Genomic DNA, 17,091 nt, shown 5'->3' with positions numbered 1-17,091 from the left:
AAGTGGGCAAAAATAACAGGTGTGATTTATAATAGCAAAAAGAAAATTAAACTAAATGCTCAATGACAGAGAAATAGCTAAATAAGTGGAAGCACATCCATGCTATGGAATAGATATCAATATTAAAATATCATTTTTTTCTTTAAAACGTAAGTATGGCTCTATTTATTTCTCTCAATTCATGCAAGATAATAATTACACATCAGCAAATATTATCCTCAATGATTTGATTCATAAGCATTTGAAATGTACATAATTTCACATCAATAGCCTTGCATTTTTTTAATACTGTAAGTTAAAAAGCACCCCCCAACAGCCACTTTATATATTTTCAATACCTCCCTCTACACATCCAAACTTTAAAAAGTCATAAACTGAACATATAGGTCATGTTTAGAAACTTGAGGTTTTAGAAATCTGCTTCCTCACTATGATTCAGAAAACTCCTTATACTGACAATACAGTCACAGGTGGTAAAGGTAGTTGGAGGAGGGGAAAAGGAAAAAGACACAAGTTTGCTCTCCTACTATTTTACTAATCCTGTCTGTTGAAAATGGTGATGTCTTCAGAAGTAAAAATCTAGGTTGAATATGAGGAATGGAGTTTACCTCACAGTTTGAAACATGCATTTCAAATAATTTCCTATTTGATTTGAGCTCACTGTAGCAAACTGATGCCAAAAGAGAAAAATCATTTCTTCCACACATTTGCTCAGAGTCTGCCTGGTAATGTGTAATAAACTCTTTGTGTTTTAGCTTGAAGGCACCTGTCACCAGACCAGTTTCAGGATCCATGGGTCAGGGCTCAAACCAATTTTTAATGGATTTTCAAACTTTTTCAGACATGCTCAAATAGCAGCTTCAGAAAGTACTTTAAGTATGGTAGTCCCCTCTTATCCGCAAGGGATATGTTCCAAGACCCCCAGTCTTGGAACCTGAAACCCTATACAATGTTTATTTCCTAAACCTACAAGCCTATGATAAAGTTTATAAATTAGGCACAGTAAGAGATTAACAACAACAATAATAAAACAGAACAATTATACTATAATAAAAGTTATATTAATGTGCTCTCTCTCTCTCTCTCAAAATATCTTAACATTTTTGGACCACGGTTGACTGTAGGTATAACCCAAGAAAGCGAAACCTCACATAAAGGGGGACTACTGCACCTCATCTTCTGTTTCACAACTGTTAGTTAGACAGCTCCTCCCAAGTTCCTATAAGTCCTTTCTTTCAAGTTAGTTCTGTTAGTTCCTTTTGATTTGGCACAACAAATCCAATGACATAACAACAATTAACTGTTTGCAAATGCACAAATGTCATCTATTACTGAGAGATTCTTCAGAGTTGGCTCTACTTTCCCAAGGGAAACATAGTCTCCTGCCTGTAGTTTTACAAGGTCCTTTTTATGATCGATCATCTGTAAACAACCATCAAACTCTTCAGCATCTCCAGGACATAACCACTTCTGTCCATTTCCATCTTCAAAGAAATCAGCTTTTGTTTCTGCTTTGTTTCTGTAGCATCCCATTGTCACTTTTTAGCCACCGATAAGAATTCCACCTCTGGGATGTGGTTTTTCAGTATTAAAGTATCCAGCTTCCTCCCAGTTCTTTAATTTAACTTCACGGCAAACTAATGGGACTCCCACTTCTGCCAGTATTGTAATCCACACATCTATAATTATTCCAGCCCCTGTAGGTTCAGTGAGTCTGGATCCCTGACCACAACAAAAACATATTCATGAACTTGCTGCCTGTTGCAGAAAGTGGAGCACTTTCGTACAATAAAAGCTGAATATTTCCACCTAGAAAGCTTCACAATTTCCAGAAAACAAAGCTGTCACACAATCCAGTACTATGATCTTTTGAAATGTGTTCCATTTTATAATTATAGGCCAGAATAAACAGATTCTGTTGAAGGCTACTCATTTCATACACTTTATTCATGACATTTTGGTAGATCTGATCCATGATTTCCAGAAGAGCTGCCATCAGTATTGGTTTCAACCTGGAAGTAGACCCTTTGCTTCCGGTTTTTATTTTTTTATTTTTAATTTTTTTGAGATGGTGTCTCACTATGTTTCCCAGGCTGGACTCAGACTCCTGGGCTCAAGCAATCCTCCTACCTCAGCCTCCTGAGTAGCTGGTACTACAGCTGCATGCCACACTGCCCAGCCCATTTTTTACGTTTAAAGACTGATCCACTAAAGTCTGGAGTGAAGAGTAGCCAAGCAGCCATCCATGAGAAAAACAAAGAAGCTCAACGCTTAATTCTAGAACATGGGCCACAGGTAAATATCCAGTGTAGCCATCCTCCTCTTCCAGTCTGGGAATCCCTTCTGCCATCCCAGTAATACCAGTAATGATGTTTCTATGCGAGATGATGACTCCCTTTGGAAGTCCTGTGTGTCTACTCATGAACATGATTACTGCAATAATTGAGGGCACTGGTCACTCTGGGATCTGTTTTCCACACTCACCTTTGCTTTCTACTGCAGCCATGGTGTCCACGATAACAACCTTGGGAAACTGGGACAGGTCAGTGGCTTCCCATTGACAGTGATGATATGTCACAGGTGTGGGACCAAATAAACTATGTCTTTCAACTTTGTTTCCAATAATTCTTTACTAGCAATGATATTGGTTACTTCTGTTTCATTAATCCACAGACCCTGGACCTCCTAAAGTAGCATACAATTTTATGAACTAAATGTTATGCATGAAACATACCTATCCAGCAATCATCCACTTGGACGTGGTCTCACAGAACATGGCAATATTGGTCTTTGGTTTCTGCCCCAACATCTGTAAGCTATTTCCAACATTAAAGGCTCAAACGATGACATCTTCATAGGAGGGCAAATTATGATGTCCAAGAAGAACCTTTTAAAATATGTTTCCATTTGGTTGTACTTAATCTTCTTCATTTAAGATTTCACATGTTCCCAAGAGTCTTTTGCTCTTCCTTTTTTTTTTACAGACGTAAAAACTTTATCTATTGTATCACATCCAGAGTATAATATTGAAGCCCAGCCACTCAAACTGCTAACAGATTTGTATAGACTCAGGTTTTGAATTTGTAGGCTTTGCTTTAACTTAGTTTGGTTTTTCTTGTCTTGACTCAGACAAAAATTAAAATGGAATGTATGTTAAAATAGTATAAAGTGATATTTATAAATTGTATGAAATATAAAATAATGAGGTTGATGGTCCCTTTTTGCTTCATGGTACATAGTTCTGAAGATACTTGGTTATTCATAAGTGCTCAAAAAGCAGAATTAACATATTTCAGCAAAAATCAGTTGACAATGGCAAGAGGTACTAGTGCCTTTATAATATGCATCTTTGTTTCAATATATTTGCTGATTTTATTATAAAGGATCCAACTCAAGAATAGCCAAATGGAAGAGACACAGAGGGCAAGAAATGCGGGGAGGAGGGGGAGTGGAGCTTGGCACTTCATGTTCTCTCTAGGCAAACCACGCTACCCCATCTTGATGTGTGCACTAACACAGAAGCTCCAGATTAGGTTTTACAAGAATGATTTATGATATGGGAAAAGCCTACTAGATACTGTGAGTGAGTAAAAGGTAGCAAGCAACCTACATGAAATGATCCCAATAAGGGACTTTTCTCTGAATTACATGATTATAAGTACTTTTTATTTCTTCTTTATATCATTCAGGATTTTAAAAATTCTCTGTAAGCCAACATGGAATATTCTTTCTTTTTTTTTTAAAAAAAAAAGTTTTTAGAGACAAGGTCCTGCTAAGTTGCTAGCCCTGAACTCCTGGGCTCAAGCAATCCTCCTGCCTCAGCTTCCGAAGTAGCTGGGACTACAGGTGCATGCCACCATGCCCGGCTAGGATACTCTTTTGATCAACAAAGCAAATTTCTACCTGCTTGGATCCTACCAGGCACTCAGGATCTTACCACAGTGATCATGGCACACCAGTGGTCTCAGGACACTCACACCATGGTCCAGCCTCCCTAAGCAGGCACCGCTCAGCCTGCCCTTTCACCATACACTCATACGAGGAGGTAACTGAGCCCTGTGGGCACCCTTCAGATCCACAAGCTCAAAGATTCTGAACCTCCGGTGGGGCTGTGCTCACATAGTCAGGGCAAGGTTCCTGGGAGCCAGGTTTTTGCATCATTCCCAGGAACACTCCCTAGCTCAGTCTTGGGGGCCAGCAGGCAGCAATGACAGGGACGCTGCCCTAGGAAGGCTGGAGTGACATACCATGATCTTGGCGATGCAGTCTTCAGTGGTCTCTGCTGATACACACTCTATTTTCCCTGCACTGTTAACACTCCACTCATCACACTTGAGCCTCTCATGGTGGCTCAGCGCACACCACTTCACAGGCTTGCATTCATCTGTTAGGGCTTCCGGGCCTATGGCATAAAACAAGAGCAAAGATCAGAAGCGGCCCTAGCTGTTGCCTGGTGTTTATCAGCACTACTCACTGTCTTCATGCAAATGCTGGGATTTGCCAGCAATAAACAAACAGACCCCATTCAAGGAATTAATCACCTTAGAAAGCAAAGTCAATGCACAATCTCTTGGTTGACTTCTCATTTAAATTTAGTTTTTTATGTCTTCTGAGAAGCCAACTTTCCTCTCCAGCCTCTGGGCACTACATGACCTCTGGCTGTTTTTTTCCTTCCTGTTTTTCAGATAGCACTTAACTACTGGAGGTGTTCTTATTTATATGTTCATTGTTTATTGTCAGGTTTTCTGCAGGAGAACAGAAGCTCCAACAGAGAAAGGGCCCTCCCTGTCTTGTTCACCAGGGCATCCTCAGGGTTAGGGCAATGCTAGCACCTGGTCAGCATAATAAATGTCTGATGAATAAATGTACATCTGCTCATCTTTCAGACTGAGCTCAAGAGTCACTTCCTCAAGGAAGCTTTGCCTTAACCCCAAGTCCAGGGCCTGTTTTTCTTTGTTTTGCACTCTCATAGGGCCATGGTATTTTGTTGTTATATTTTTCCCCTTTTAAGCATATCTCTTGTTTTGTAATCATCATCCAACAGCATGACTATTCATTAAACATTTATCTTCTCCCCAGTTTGAAATTACCAGGACAACAGAATCAGATATATATTTGTCATGCCATCCTATGTCCAGCACCTAGCAGAGCATATGGCTAGATGTTCAATAAATGTCTGCTGAATAAATGAATGGTCAAGCAAAACCACAGTGACTCAATGAAATTGAGGACTGGGATCAACCTCTCTTAGAGCGCCTCTTCATTATGGTACATGTTGACTGGCTGGAGATGTGCAATATACAGCAATTTTGTTCTATTTCACTTACTCTGTGATAAGCTAATTGGCTTCACAAAGTAGGTAAGGCAGTCCTGATTGATGCAAAGGAAATACTGGAACCAACCCACGTCATTTTAAATGTGGATTTCCTTTAAAGCCCATGGTGACATCAAGGCCATCTCATAATGACTAACGCCATTCAGCATCAGTCTAACACTGGGCTCACAGACAGGTCAGAAAAAGGAGCATCGGGAGAGGCGTGCAGGTCCCTGAAAAGACTCAATCTCTGGCCCCTGTGCTCACCAGGTTTCCCAAGTGCTTGTGGTCACCTGGTTCTTCCCAGGTACTCACATGTGCCTTCCCGTAGATTCCGGATGGCAGTGACATACTCATAGCCCAGGTACATCCTGGCATCCATCCTGGGGGGTACTTTTAAAAACCCATGGGCAGAGTCCTTAAACAGCAGGTCCTTCCCATGAGGAGAGCTGAATAGTTGGAATTCTTTTGATTTGTCTTTGCCAAAATGTTCCTGTTCATAGAAAAACATAATAGTGGATGGCAACAGAGAAGAAAGGAGGCTGAGAAATGGGACTGAAGAGAAAACAAATCTCTGCAGGAAACAACATGAAAAAGTTCAAGATGCCAGGAGAGAGGGCAGTCGGACCTGCTCCTGCTCACCCAGCACTTCTCTGCCTGTAGCCCTCGTGGGTCCGCGATTTCCCTGAACCTGCTTCTGTGCCTGTCTCCCGGAACGGGTTGAGACATCGGTGAGAACAAGAAACGTGGTTAATCCAGAGCCTGCCCTGTATGGTTGCCAGTCAAACTCTCAGTGGACAGATGGGAGGGCTCGGCAAGAGGAAGCTGGCTGAGCCCAAATCACACAGCTCTTGAGAAGTAAAGCCGCTGTGTAGGCAGCCCCCTCACAGCCAGGCTGAGGGGCATGGGGAGAGAGACCATTTCCTTTTGGGAGGGTCATGGAAAGCCTCCTTAGGGAGGGGTTTCGCTTTGGGCCTTGAAGTTTAGGTAGAAAGGAATGGAACAGAGCAATACAGAGCCTCTTCAGGTGTCACCAGCCAGAAAGGCAAGGGCGGCAGATGGTAGCACCACAGCAGGCTCCCTGCTGCTCTGTGAGGAGTCCCAGCTTTTAGAGAACTTAATGACGTGTGGCATGGCTCCCACTGTATCCTGAACACACAGACTTCCAGAGTGACAAGATGGCCAGGAGGAAAACCCCCAAATCCAAGCAGGGAGCACTAAGCTGGAGGGGAGGGTGGCAGGTGGGGATACCTGGGCCTGGTTGAGAAGCTCCCAGATCAAGTCCTCCTTGCCGCCCATACTTCGGGCCACGACGGTGTGAGAAGGGACCTGGGCCAAGTGGCAGTCCTTGTATTCATCTACCGGCTTCCGGGTGTTGTCCAGGCAAAGCAGCTCATACTGGTCCCTGTCAGCCTTGTTTGCCAAGTTCTCTGGGAAACAAGGGAAAGCCCAGGTGAGCTTAACACAGGAGAGCCATGGGCTGTGGTGCCCATCCTTGAAATTCCATTGATCATAGAAGGTATGAGCTGAGAGGCCTGGAGTGAGCACTAAAGGCCAGAGAACATGCAGGAGAATGACTTGCTCAAGACCCCACAGCCAGGTAAAGGCTTCTGATGCCCATGTAGCAGTGATTGCTCCTCATTCCACCATGAGCCTGACCTAAGCAGCACCAACCCCCAGTCCTTGGTTATGGCAACACTACCCCAGAAGCAGAGGCACTGCGTGGAGAGACTGAATGATGGAAAGAGGCCCAGGAATCCAGATGGGGACCCCGTAGGTACCTAACTCTGCACAGGTGGAAACCCAGGCAATGATAAAGGAGAAATACAGTATGCTCATGTCCAACTACTGAGCATGAAAAAGGGAACACAGAAAAAGAACACCCACTACTTGGAGGGGCCCTGGTGGATTCTTGTCTCATTCTTACCAAATACAGTCGAGTGCTTGACAAAGGCCACATCCCCAGCACCATCCTTCAGACACCTGGGTCAAAGAAACAAATCAGCAGGGCTCCTGCAGGGCAGGCCCTTCTCCTGCACCTGCAGAGTCTGATCACACTGTCCAGCACTCACACTAGGATAGAGCCTGGGGAAAGCCTCTGTGCAGCCCCGTAGCTGAAGCAACACCATGGTGTGCAGACCTCCAGTGCAGTGCTGAGATGGGGGAATGAGCTCACACGAGATAAAAAGCCTTCATAACCCAAAGAAGCAAAATGCAACTGAAGATATTTTCATGTGAAAAGAGTTTTTAAACTTCTGGAATAGAAGATAATGGTATAGTGTCTCCTGAGGGTGAAAATGTGCCTTTGGCTGGTTGTAAAACTTTAGGATATAATCAAGGTAAAAAGAGAGAGTAAGAAATCAGCTTCCCAGATAGAGACAGTGATAGGGGCAGGAGATAGGCAGTGTGCTGAGCAGGTAACACTGCTGAGATTGAGGGAAGAGGGCCAGTCCCTGGACAGTGGGCCCAGACACTAGAGGCATGATTGTCCTTTCAGGCTCTGCCCGATCCACTGAGAGGATACACCGACCAGGCTTGAGGGCTCTGGGGAGAAAGGAAGGGCCCCCAGGAAAAGGACCTGCTTGTCAGGGTCAGATGAAAGGGAGCATGGGCTGGCTTGGCCTAGGAGTCCCAGGTTGTGCTTCTGACTCACTGGGAGGGGATTAGGCCACCTTGATGCCCCTGTAGGCAGGCAGGGCTCGGCTTTGGACCAGGAAAGAATTCTCACTCTGAGGACATTTGGCACTTTGGCCACCATGGAGCAGCAGACATCTCACTCACTTGAAGGCTCCCGAGTAGCTGAAGTATTGGTTAAGGGTGGAGCAGCCACACCCTGGACACAGTTGACACAGCTGGGGGAAGTCCGTCCCATCCGCACAGGGGACACAGCTGCCCGAGAAGAAATTGGCCACTGCTGCTCAGCACAGAGAAATGGACAACAGAGCATGAGTGAGGCTGGCCACAGCCAATGGTATCACCCCACCCAGGCCCATCAGGGAACAGAGGGGACTAAAACCAAACCAGTACATGCAGTCCCAGCTTGCCCTTATGCTAACTCATCAAGATCAAGGATTTCTAATAGGAACAAGTTGATCTCTGTCTTGCCACCATCCATCAGAGGAAACAGGCCTATGCTTCCCACTAACCAAGGCCTATCTCAGGTCTTTCTCAGCACACCTTCTCCCTGCTTCGTCAGAGGCTGGAACAGCTCAGAGAGAGGTCCCTTCTGGGATCCATGCCCCAGACATGAGAGAAGTGCTTAGAGAGGTGCAGGGCTCCAGAGAAACCTCCAGGAAAGAAATCCAGAGAAGCGGACAAGAGAGCCACCATCATCTAGACTGAAGCCCTCTGCCGAGCCTTGCGCCCTTTCCTCACTCATCAGAACAGCCTCTGCTGGGGTGCTGGGAGCTCAGAGCAGAAAAAAGCTCAGCTCCACCTCCCAAGTGCTGCTGGTGCAGCAGACCTGCCAGTTTAAAGTTCGTTAACCTCCTTCCCCCACCTGAGTTCATCCCACATGTCTGCTGATGGTGATTGCCTAGTGCGGCCTGTGTGGGCATCTGGAGCAGAGGCAGCTGCTCGAGGGCACCCAGACTCCTGCCAGCTTACCTTTCTCAAGAGGTTTACGTGGCTCAGGTAAGTCACAGTAAAGTAAGCCTATGGGGATGTTCCACCCAGCGGACCTGCCTAGACCCGTGTGGCAGGACTTCTTGCCTCGAAGCTGGTTCATCTGGAAGCCACTATCCTTCTTCACCACAGCAACAGCATAATAGAAAGTCTGTGGATCTGCAAAGGCACAGTATGAATGGAAGGCCCTCAGCCTGGTGCAGGGAAACATGGCTCATCACCACCGGACTCTTGAGGAGGAAGGGGGGTGGAGAGGCCATGCTTTTACTGGACTGGGTGATAAGGAGTGGGGAATCAGGAAGACCTTCCTAGGCTTGCAGGGGAGAGAGAAGACCATAGAAGGTATATTTGTAATATTACCCCTCCAGGCAAACAGGGGCAAGAAGACCACACGCACATGTGTCCTGAATGCTTTGCCTCCCCTGGCCCTGCAGCGTGTCTGCCTACACCTAACCAACCCTAGCCACCAGGAAACTGGAGCTGTGGCAACAGAGGCCCATCAAAGCATTTCCTGTCCCCTGGCACAGGCCCAGAGACAGTCAGGTTGATCTCAGAAGACTTGCAGGGCTGCTGGCATCTGAGTGTGTGCTCCAGAGTGACCTCTCCTGTGTGAGTGGTACCTATGGCTCCAGAGGCCTCCAGGGACCCTAGACATATCACTAGACCGCAGTAGCCTTCAAGTCAAGCTGCACACAGCCTGCTGTGTTTCTCTGATAAGCATATCCCCCTGGCCCAGGGGTCAGTTTTAGGAGCACCAGCCCTCAGCCAGCCCAAAGCCCCCAGAGGCCTTGATGTGTGGCTGTGGTGGCTGACGGGGCCCCTCACTCTCTACTCACTCTCCAAAGATGAACGTTCATTATATCTGATATCCAAAACCTGCCTGTAAAACACAACACTCAGCATAGAGAATAAGGATGACAACTCCTTCCTGGGGTCCCGGGTAGAACTTACCCTCTTTTGACCCGTAGAACTCTGCCACCACAGGCTTCAGGTTATTGGGAGCCAGGTAAGCGTCATACACCAAACCTGCATCCAGCGTCACAGCATCCGCTTCATTTGCCTGAAAGAGAACAGGCCAGTCCTGGATGAAGCCTTGACTTCCAAGGAAGGTCCACCTCAACCCACACAAGTAGAGAGTGGCTACCAGGACTCCACGGACCCAGGGCCAGAACTCGACTAGACCATGCACAGACCTGCTGGCTTCAGTTGACTCTGTCTCCCTCGCAAGGGCACGTAGCCACGAAATTCCTATTCCTTCTGCATAGACAGAGGGATGGATTGTGTTTCTCTTTTCCCTGATGAGGTGCCCAGCTCCTGGCCAAAAATCCTACGTGACTTTACCGTAGGCAATTACGAAGGATTAACCTGGCAGGCTCCGTGGGAGAAAGCCGCCCTCGCCACCCCAGACTCAGAGCACAGCCAGTGCAATGCAGTCTCTGAAGGGGACTCTGCTATCAAGGACACAGCTCTCTTGGGGTGGCCACGCCCTTCTTACACCTGTTTTCATTCCTAGCCCATGACCTTTGCTCAGAGCCCTCTTTATTTTGAGACTTCCTTTGAGGTCTTCCTCAGGTGCTTCTGTGGAGATTTTTTTTCTAGGGGAAGATGGGTACCTTGAAAACATTCATCTTCACTCTGACTCGGTACTCAATGCTCTTCCTTCCTGTCCTGGGTCCATAAAACTGCATTACCCTTTTGCTGAGGGATTGGGCACTTTCTCTGGGTTTAGCTGCTTGGTGATACTATGTACTGAATGATCAAAAGCTTGATTATTACTTCCATTTTTGCTCATCTCTGGTATAAATGTCTACTCCAACACATGGGCAGCCCATCTCTCTTTCTATCTCAGCTCCATTTTACAAGTGAGAAATCTGAGACACAGAAAGGTTAAGTCACTTCCCTGGGCCACGTAGCCAGTAAGTCATGGAGCTGGGATTTGAGTCCAGACAGTCCGGGTTTATTTCTTATCATTACACTGTTACTTCAGGTTATGTTCCTTTTTGACTTTGTGCTTCTATAAGCCCTCATCTTTACATCAACAGGTCCCTTGAAATACTATAGCTGCCTTCTTACTAGATCTATAATTTATTTTCTTTTTATGTAAATCCTTAAAGTGAGCCCAACCATCTTTTATTTAGACACTTAAACACATAGTTTTACTCCTTTTTTGTTTTAAATGTCTTTAATCAAAATGATTTTTCCAGAAGCCCTTGCCAGTTCTCTATGAAGATTTCTCATTGATCAAATTACAAAGCAGGCCGGGTATAGTGGCTCATACCTTGTACTTCCAGCACTTTGGGAAGCCGAGGCAAGTGGATCACCTGAGGTTAGGAGTTCGAGACCAGCCTAGCCAATACTGTGAAACACTGTCTCTACCAAAACAAACAAAAATTAGCTGGGCTTGGTGGCACATGCCTGTAATACCAGCCACTTGGGAGGCTGAGGCAGGAGAATCGCTTGAACCTGGAACGCAGAGGTTGCAGTGAGCCGAGATTGCACCACTACACTCTAGCCTAGGTGACAGAGCAAGACTCTCAAAAAAAAAAAAAAAAAAAAAAAATTACAAAGCAAAAACTATAGTTCCATGAGCTTTGTTGTGTTACAATCAAGTAATAAGACAATAGTATTTCTAAATGAAATAAAATACGTTGTAAGACAAACTATATCAGCAGTCTCGCTCTTGTCCCCCAGGCTTGAGTGCAATGGCTCGATCTCGGCTCACTGCAACCTCTGCCTCCCGGGTTCAAACGATTCTCCTGCCTCTGCCTCCCAAGTAGCTGGGATTAAGGCGCCTGCCATCACACCCGGCTAATTTTTGTATTTTTTTTAGTAGAGATGGGGTTTCACCATGTTGGCCAGGCTGGTCTCGAACTCCTGACCTCAGGTGATCCGCCCGCCTCGGCCTCCCAAAGTGCTGGGATTACAGGCAAGAGCCACTGCGCCCAGCCAATTTTAACCATTTTCAAGTGTACATTTTAGTGGCATTAAGTACATGCATTCACATTGTTTTATAACCATCACCTCTATCCATCTCCAGAAACTGAAACTCTTCACACATTAAACAATTACCTCCTATTTCTCCCCCACCCCAGCCCCTGGTAGTCATTATGCTACTTTCTGTTTCTATAAATTTGACTATTCTAGATACTTAATAAAAGTGGAATCTTACAATATTTGTCCTTTTGTATCTAGCTTGCTTCACTTATGTTTTCAAGGTTCATCTCGGTGTAGCATATATCAGAGTTTCATTTATTTTTAAGGCTAAAAAATTTCATCATTTGTGTTCACCATATTTTATTTATTCACTCATCAATGAATATTTGGGTTGTAAAACATATTTTTAATATACCACAATACAAAACAAAATTAAGAGACATGATGGGCCTTTCTGTTCCACAACAACTAGACCTTATATATGAAGCACACTTCGTGGTTTTGTTTAATCTGCAAACACCTTCCCTTCCCCAGTCCTCACATTGTTGAATAAAAATGAAGCAAACAGGGTGCAGCACACCAACATGGCACATGTATACATATGTAACAAACCTGCACATTGTGCACGTGTACCCTAGAACTTAAAGTATAATACAAAATATATATATTTTTTAAAAAATGAAGCAAACAAACGAGAGCTTTGCCCAGTGCAGTGGGGTTGGGAGAGTGGTCAGGAACCTGGTCTTTCTTTGCCAAGACACCAAGAAATCACTGGTGCCTCGGGGGCTCAGGGAGCCGAAGAGCTAAGGCCTAAAATACAGCATCCAGCACTAGAGCTGCGGGGTTCCCAGGGGAACCTGCGCCAGCTGGGAGGGACAGGATTCTAATCAAGCAAGCTCTCACAAGTCAAGATAACCAAACCCAGAAGAAGGAAAGCTACAGAGAGAAGGCTGGAGGGAAGCCAAGGGGAAGCCAGCAGGAAGACATGGGTAGAGGAGGAAAACCCCAGTGCGGATTCCTCGAGGGAAGCCAGGCTCCATCTGGATGTGTTTACCTCTTCCACCTTTTCCCTTCGGCTAACCTCCTGCTTGCTTTGTGCTGAGAATGTAGAATTTCCCACACTTGACAAGTCTGTCCAAACCCCTGCACTAAGAGACCTGACCAGACTCTGGCATGGCTCCTAGCAGAACAAATCTGTGTCCCTAGGATGGCCCCGGTTCCCCTTAAAGTGCTTGCCTAAGAAAACTCAGTGCTGCCAGGAAAATGTACCTGTTTCTTCTAGTCAACACACAACTGATGATAGGCCCCTGACCTCCCTTTCCAAGAGCATTTACTAAAAAGGGCTTAAAACTGTGAATATGTATCTCTTGAAACTCACAAGCATCTCTCTCAAGGACTGAGAGCCATTCCTTTGCAACACAATCATCAGAATGGATAGAGTGTCTGTCTCGCAGTCTCTGTGGGAGAATAGAGTCCTAATCAAGAGAACTGCCAGCTATCAGACACAGCTGGCCTCCTCACATTTACACTGACCAGCCCTTTCTACCTTTTTACTTCTCTGACTCTACAGAGCCCTGCGTTCTCCCCTTCCTCATTCTCCCTTTAAAATGCTCACATCACCACTGCACAAATCAGAATGGAGCCTAGCTCTTTCCCCCACTGTCAGTAGTTACTGAATGAAACCTATTGTCACTGCCTAAACTAATATCTGGCTGTGCTTATCTTTGACAGCTCCCATTACCCTGGCCTCCCACTAGCAACTTAAATAAGCCCGCTCTGCTCTGCCTCAGGCCCTTTGCATATGCTCTTTGTTTGCTGCCTGGTGTATTTTACACTGGAGCCCACCCAGGCTCAGTCCTTGGGTCTCAGCTTCATTATATCTCTCTCAGAGAGATGGTCTCTGACCATCCAGGACAAAGCAGGTTTTTCCATGAGTCCTTGTCAGAACACTCTCCTCTTTCCCTCCATTGTACATCCCCACATTTTGGAATTAGTTGTTTACTTATTTGTGTGTTTTTCTGCTCTCCTGACTAGGCCATGAGCTCCCTGAGGGTAAGGACCAATGTATTTAATTCATCACTGCAGCCCCATTGCCCAGCACAGGATCTGACATGTACAGATGGGCAGGGGCAACGTTGAAAGAATGAAGAGCATTTTTGTAGACCTAAGAACAAAAGGATCAGCTGTCACCTGCAATCAGGACACTTTACTCTTCCCCCTGCATGCATCACTCATCTTCCCAGTTGTGTATCAAAAGCTGCCAAAGAAGGTTATATAATAATTTTGATAGTGGGCATTCTTATTTATTTATTTATTTATTTATTTATTTTGAGATGGAGCCTCACTCTGTCACCTAGGCTGGAGTGCAGTGGCAGAATCTTGGCTCACTGCAACCTCTGCCTCCCCGGTTCAAGCGATTCTCCTGCCTTAGCCTCCCAAGTAGCTGGGATTACAGGCATGCACCACCATGCCCAGTGAATTTTTGTATTTTTTAGTAGAGATGGGGTTTCACCATGTTGTCCAGGCTGGTCTCAAACTCCTGCCCTCAGGTGATCCACCTGCCTTAGCCTCCCAAAGTGCTACGATTTCAGGCATGAGCCACCACGCCCAGCCTGATAGCAGGCATTCTTATATTTTCGCCAAGTTCAGAGAACCTACTGTCTCAAAACAGTCACCCTTGCATCTACTGTGTCTGGAAAGCAAAAGTCAATGTGCTTTTTGACTTTTGCTTTCCAGACACATTAAAGAAAATCTCCCCGTTTCCACTTTTGAAGTGATTTTAATAACAGTCAAGGTTGACTGCCCCATATATCAGCCTCCTACCTGTGAGTAAAGAATTGTTCCAAAGTGACTGGAAACAGAGAAAGTATGGCTTTCTTCCACTCTCTTCTAGGCAGCAGCGACTTACCGCAATGGCCCTGATGCAATCAATGTAGGAGGCTTTCTTCACACAAGCAACACTGGGACCATCCGGTGGAAGGACGCCTTTCATATGGTCGCGGAAACTCTGGCACTTAGTGGCCTCATGCTCCGACACTGCACACCATCTCACAGTTTTATCAGGGACAGCCAGACACAGCCCTGGGGGAGAGAGGCCAGAGAAGGAAGGGACCCACTCCCTGTGCTGAGGGAGAGACAGCATCACCCCTAGAAAGGCCTTGACAGCCACATCCCCTCAGTCCTGTCCTCCTCTCACTCCTGTCCATGAACGCTACAGGGCACAAGTTCCACTGCATTCTGAGACTGAGCCAATAGAAGGTTGCCCTAATGGCCTGCCAGTTTCCTACTGACCACCCTTTGCTGGCCAGAGGGATGCAGGCATGGCCATCAGCTCCCAGCTGGAGATGACAATCTGCTCCTCTGTATCCGCCTTGTCTCCTCCCACCACTGTCCTGGTCCCTGGCCCCCCATGGAACATAAGCCTCAGTATGCACAGGGCATTTGCAGCTACCCCAACACATTGGCTCGATACCTTAACTACGGAAAACCAGTGGGGGAGGAATTGCCATCTTTTTGAGAAGAGGGAGTGAGACTCAGAGAATGATGCCTTTTTTTTTTTTTTTTTTTTTTTTAACCCAAGGTCACCCTGCTTGTTGTTGGCCAAGCCAGGCCTAGAATCTGGGTCTCCAGACTCTGGGTCTGCTACTCAGGGCACAAAAGAAGAAAACATTCTGAGTTACACCCCTTCTTGGCCACTAGTTGAGGGTAAATTAACGAAAAGATTAATTTGTCTGTAACTCTTGTCTGTTGCTCTCTGTTTAGGAATAACTAAAAACTCCACAAATTCAACAGTCTCCCCTCTGTCACCACTGAACTATCCCTCCATTTTCACCACACTTTTTGGCTGCCATTCACAAAAAAAGCTGAAGCCAGCCATGGGTAACTATTAAAATCCACATGGTTGCAGAGACAGCATCCCTATCACATGAGCTTTTGCCCGGTCCCCAAGGCCCTCTGTCATCTCCACTCCTTGTGGGCCACAACAGCAAGGCTGACTCACTGGCTCTGAAGAAGATCCACCAAGCCTGTGGAGAGGAGGCCCACAGCTCTCCAGGATGCATGAGGAGGGGCCACCAGGGATGGTCACCCCAGCGACCCCCATTTTCCCTGTTGGCCCATGGGAAATCCTAGGAGGCAACATAAGTCTGTGGCAGCCCCTCCACAAAGCCATGCCTCCAGAGTTCCCACAGGCGAGAATGTGTCCTCAGTGGAGCATTACCTTGCAGAGCCTGTGAAGTGCTCTGTGAGGGGATAAAGGCAAGTAACGTGGGGTCCTCTCTCAAGGAATTGCTAGCTTATGGGGAGAGACAACTAAACGTGGAAGCCCCCATAGTGTGACAAATGCCCCATGAATGGCAGGCAGAAGTTAGAGTATGAAGGGGGCCCCACCTCAGGAGGTCGGGGAGTGAGGCAGCAGTCACTGCCCCATAGCAGGATGTGTGCAACATCTGCCACTGGTACCCGGCATCCGCCACCTCGCTGACCCTCACCTGACCCTCCCAGGCAAGTGCTGTGATGACCCCCTCCCTGGTGAGGAGCCGGCCAGGATTTGAATCCAAGAAGTCTGGCTTCAAATCCCATGCTCTGACCGCTCGATGGCACTGCTTCCTTGGCAGGACATCTACAGCTCCCAGGGCACCCAAGGGACATCAGACTCTGAAAGGGGCAGTGGTCAGACCCAGGAGGCCTTGAATGCCATGCTAAGGAGTCTGGACTTGACAAGAGGCAGCAGCAAAGGGTTTTGATAACCTGCTTAGACGTGCTCTGATTTATTGTATTTCACTGCTGCAAGATTTACTGGACAAAGAGAAGGAGGGGGAGGAGACAGTGAGTGCAGTGAAAGGTGCCTAGAAGCTCAAGCAGAGGCGAGGGGTGGGGCGTAGAGAGGCAAGGGAAAGGCACCCAGACACCCAGGCTTCTAGCCTGAGCGCGGAATGTATGCAAGCTGCGCGGTGGCCGCCCGGGTTGCAGGGAATGCGCGGGCCAGCGACTCTGCGGTGCTTCCCCGTGCCCGCACTCACCCAGGACGGCGCAGGCCAGCAGGGCTCCCACGGCAAGCCTCATCCTCCGGGTGCGGCGCTGAGCAGCGAGCACAGTCCGACTCGCTTCTGTGCAGCCTCCCGCGCCCCGCGGCCCTTTATTCCCGGCCTGGGCCGGCTTGGCGCAATCTTTGACCTCCCGTGTTTGTGCAGCCCGGTTGCCCAATCGCCCCTCTCCCA

The 17,091-nt window shown here is 46.8% G+C and overlaps 1 protein-coding gene and 1 pseudogene across 4 annotated transcripts in view; both read right to left on the bottom strand.

Moving 5' to 3' along the window:
* TF (transferrin) overlaps nt 1–17,091 on the bottom strand; it is a 58,822-nt gene that overhangs the window by 14,828 nt on the left and 26,903 nt on the right. For 2 of the 4 annotated variants that reach the window (XM_054550462.2, XM_054550461.2), the window contains exons 2-9: nt 14,781–14,953; nt 9,890–9,998; nt 8,921–9,097; nt 8,096–8,228; nt 7,242–7,297; nt 6,566–6,744; nt 5,630–5,807; nt 4,248–4,402 (exon numbers count right to left, since the gene is read on the bottom strand). In XM_054550462.2, the coding sequence (XP_054406437.1) occupies nt 4,248–4,402; nt 5,630–5,807; nt 6,566–6,744; nt 7,242–7,297; nt 8,096–8,228; nt 8,921–9,097; nt 9,890–9,998; nt 14,781–14,864 (1,071 nt within the window). In that variant the 5' untranslated portion in view covers nt 14,865–14,953. 4 annotated transcript variants of the gene reach the window in all.
* LOC103890246 (fatty acid CoA ligase Acsl3-like) lies at nt 260–3,268 on the bottom strand (annotated as a pseudogene).

The sequence above is a fragment of the Pongo abelii genome, chromosome 2 (assembly GCF_028885655.2).
Source record: "Pongo abelii isolate AG06213 chromosome 2, NHGRI_mPonAbe1-v2.0_pri, whole genome shotgun sequence".
In the NCBI taxonomy this organism is placed as follows: Eukaryota; Metazoa; Chordata; class Mammalia; order Primates; family Hominidae; genus Pongo; species Pongo abelii.
The sequence above is the reverse complement of the archived record's forward strand: the minus strand, read 5'-3'. Positions and strand labels throughout refer to the sequence as shown.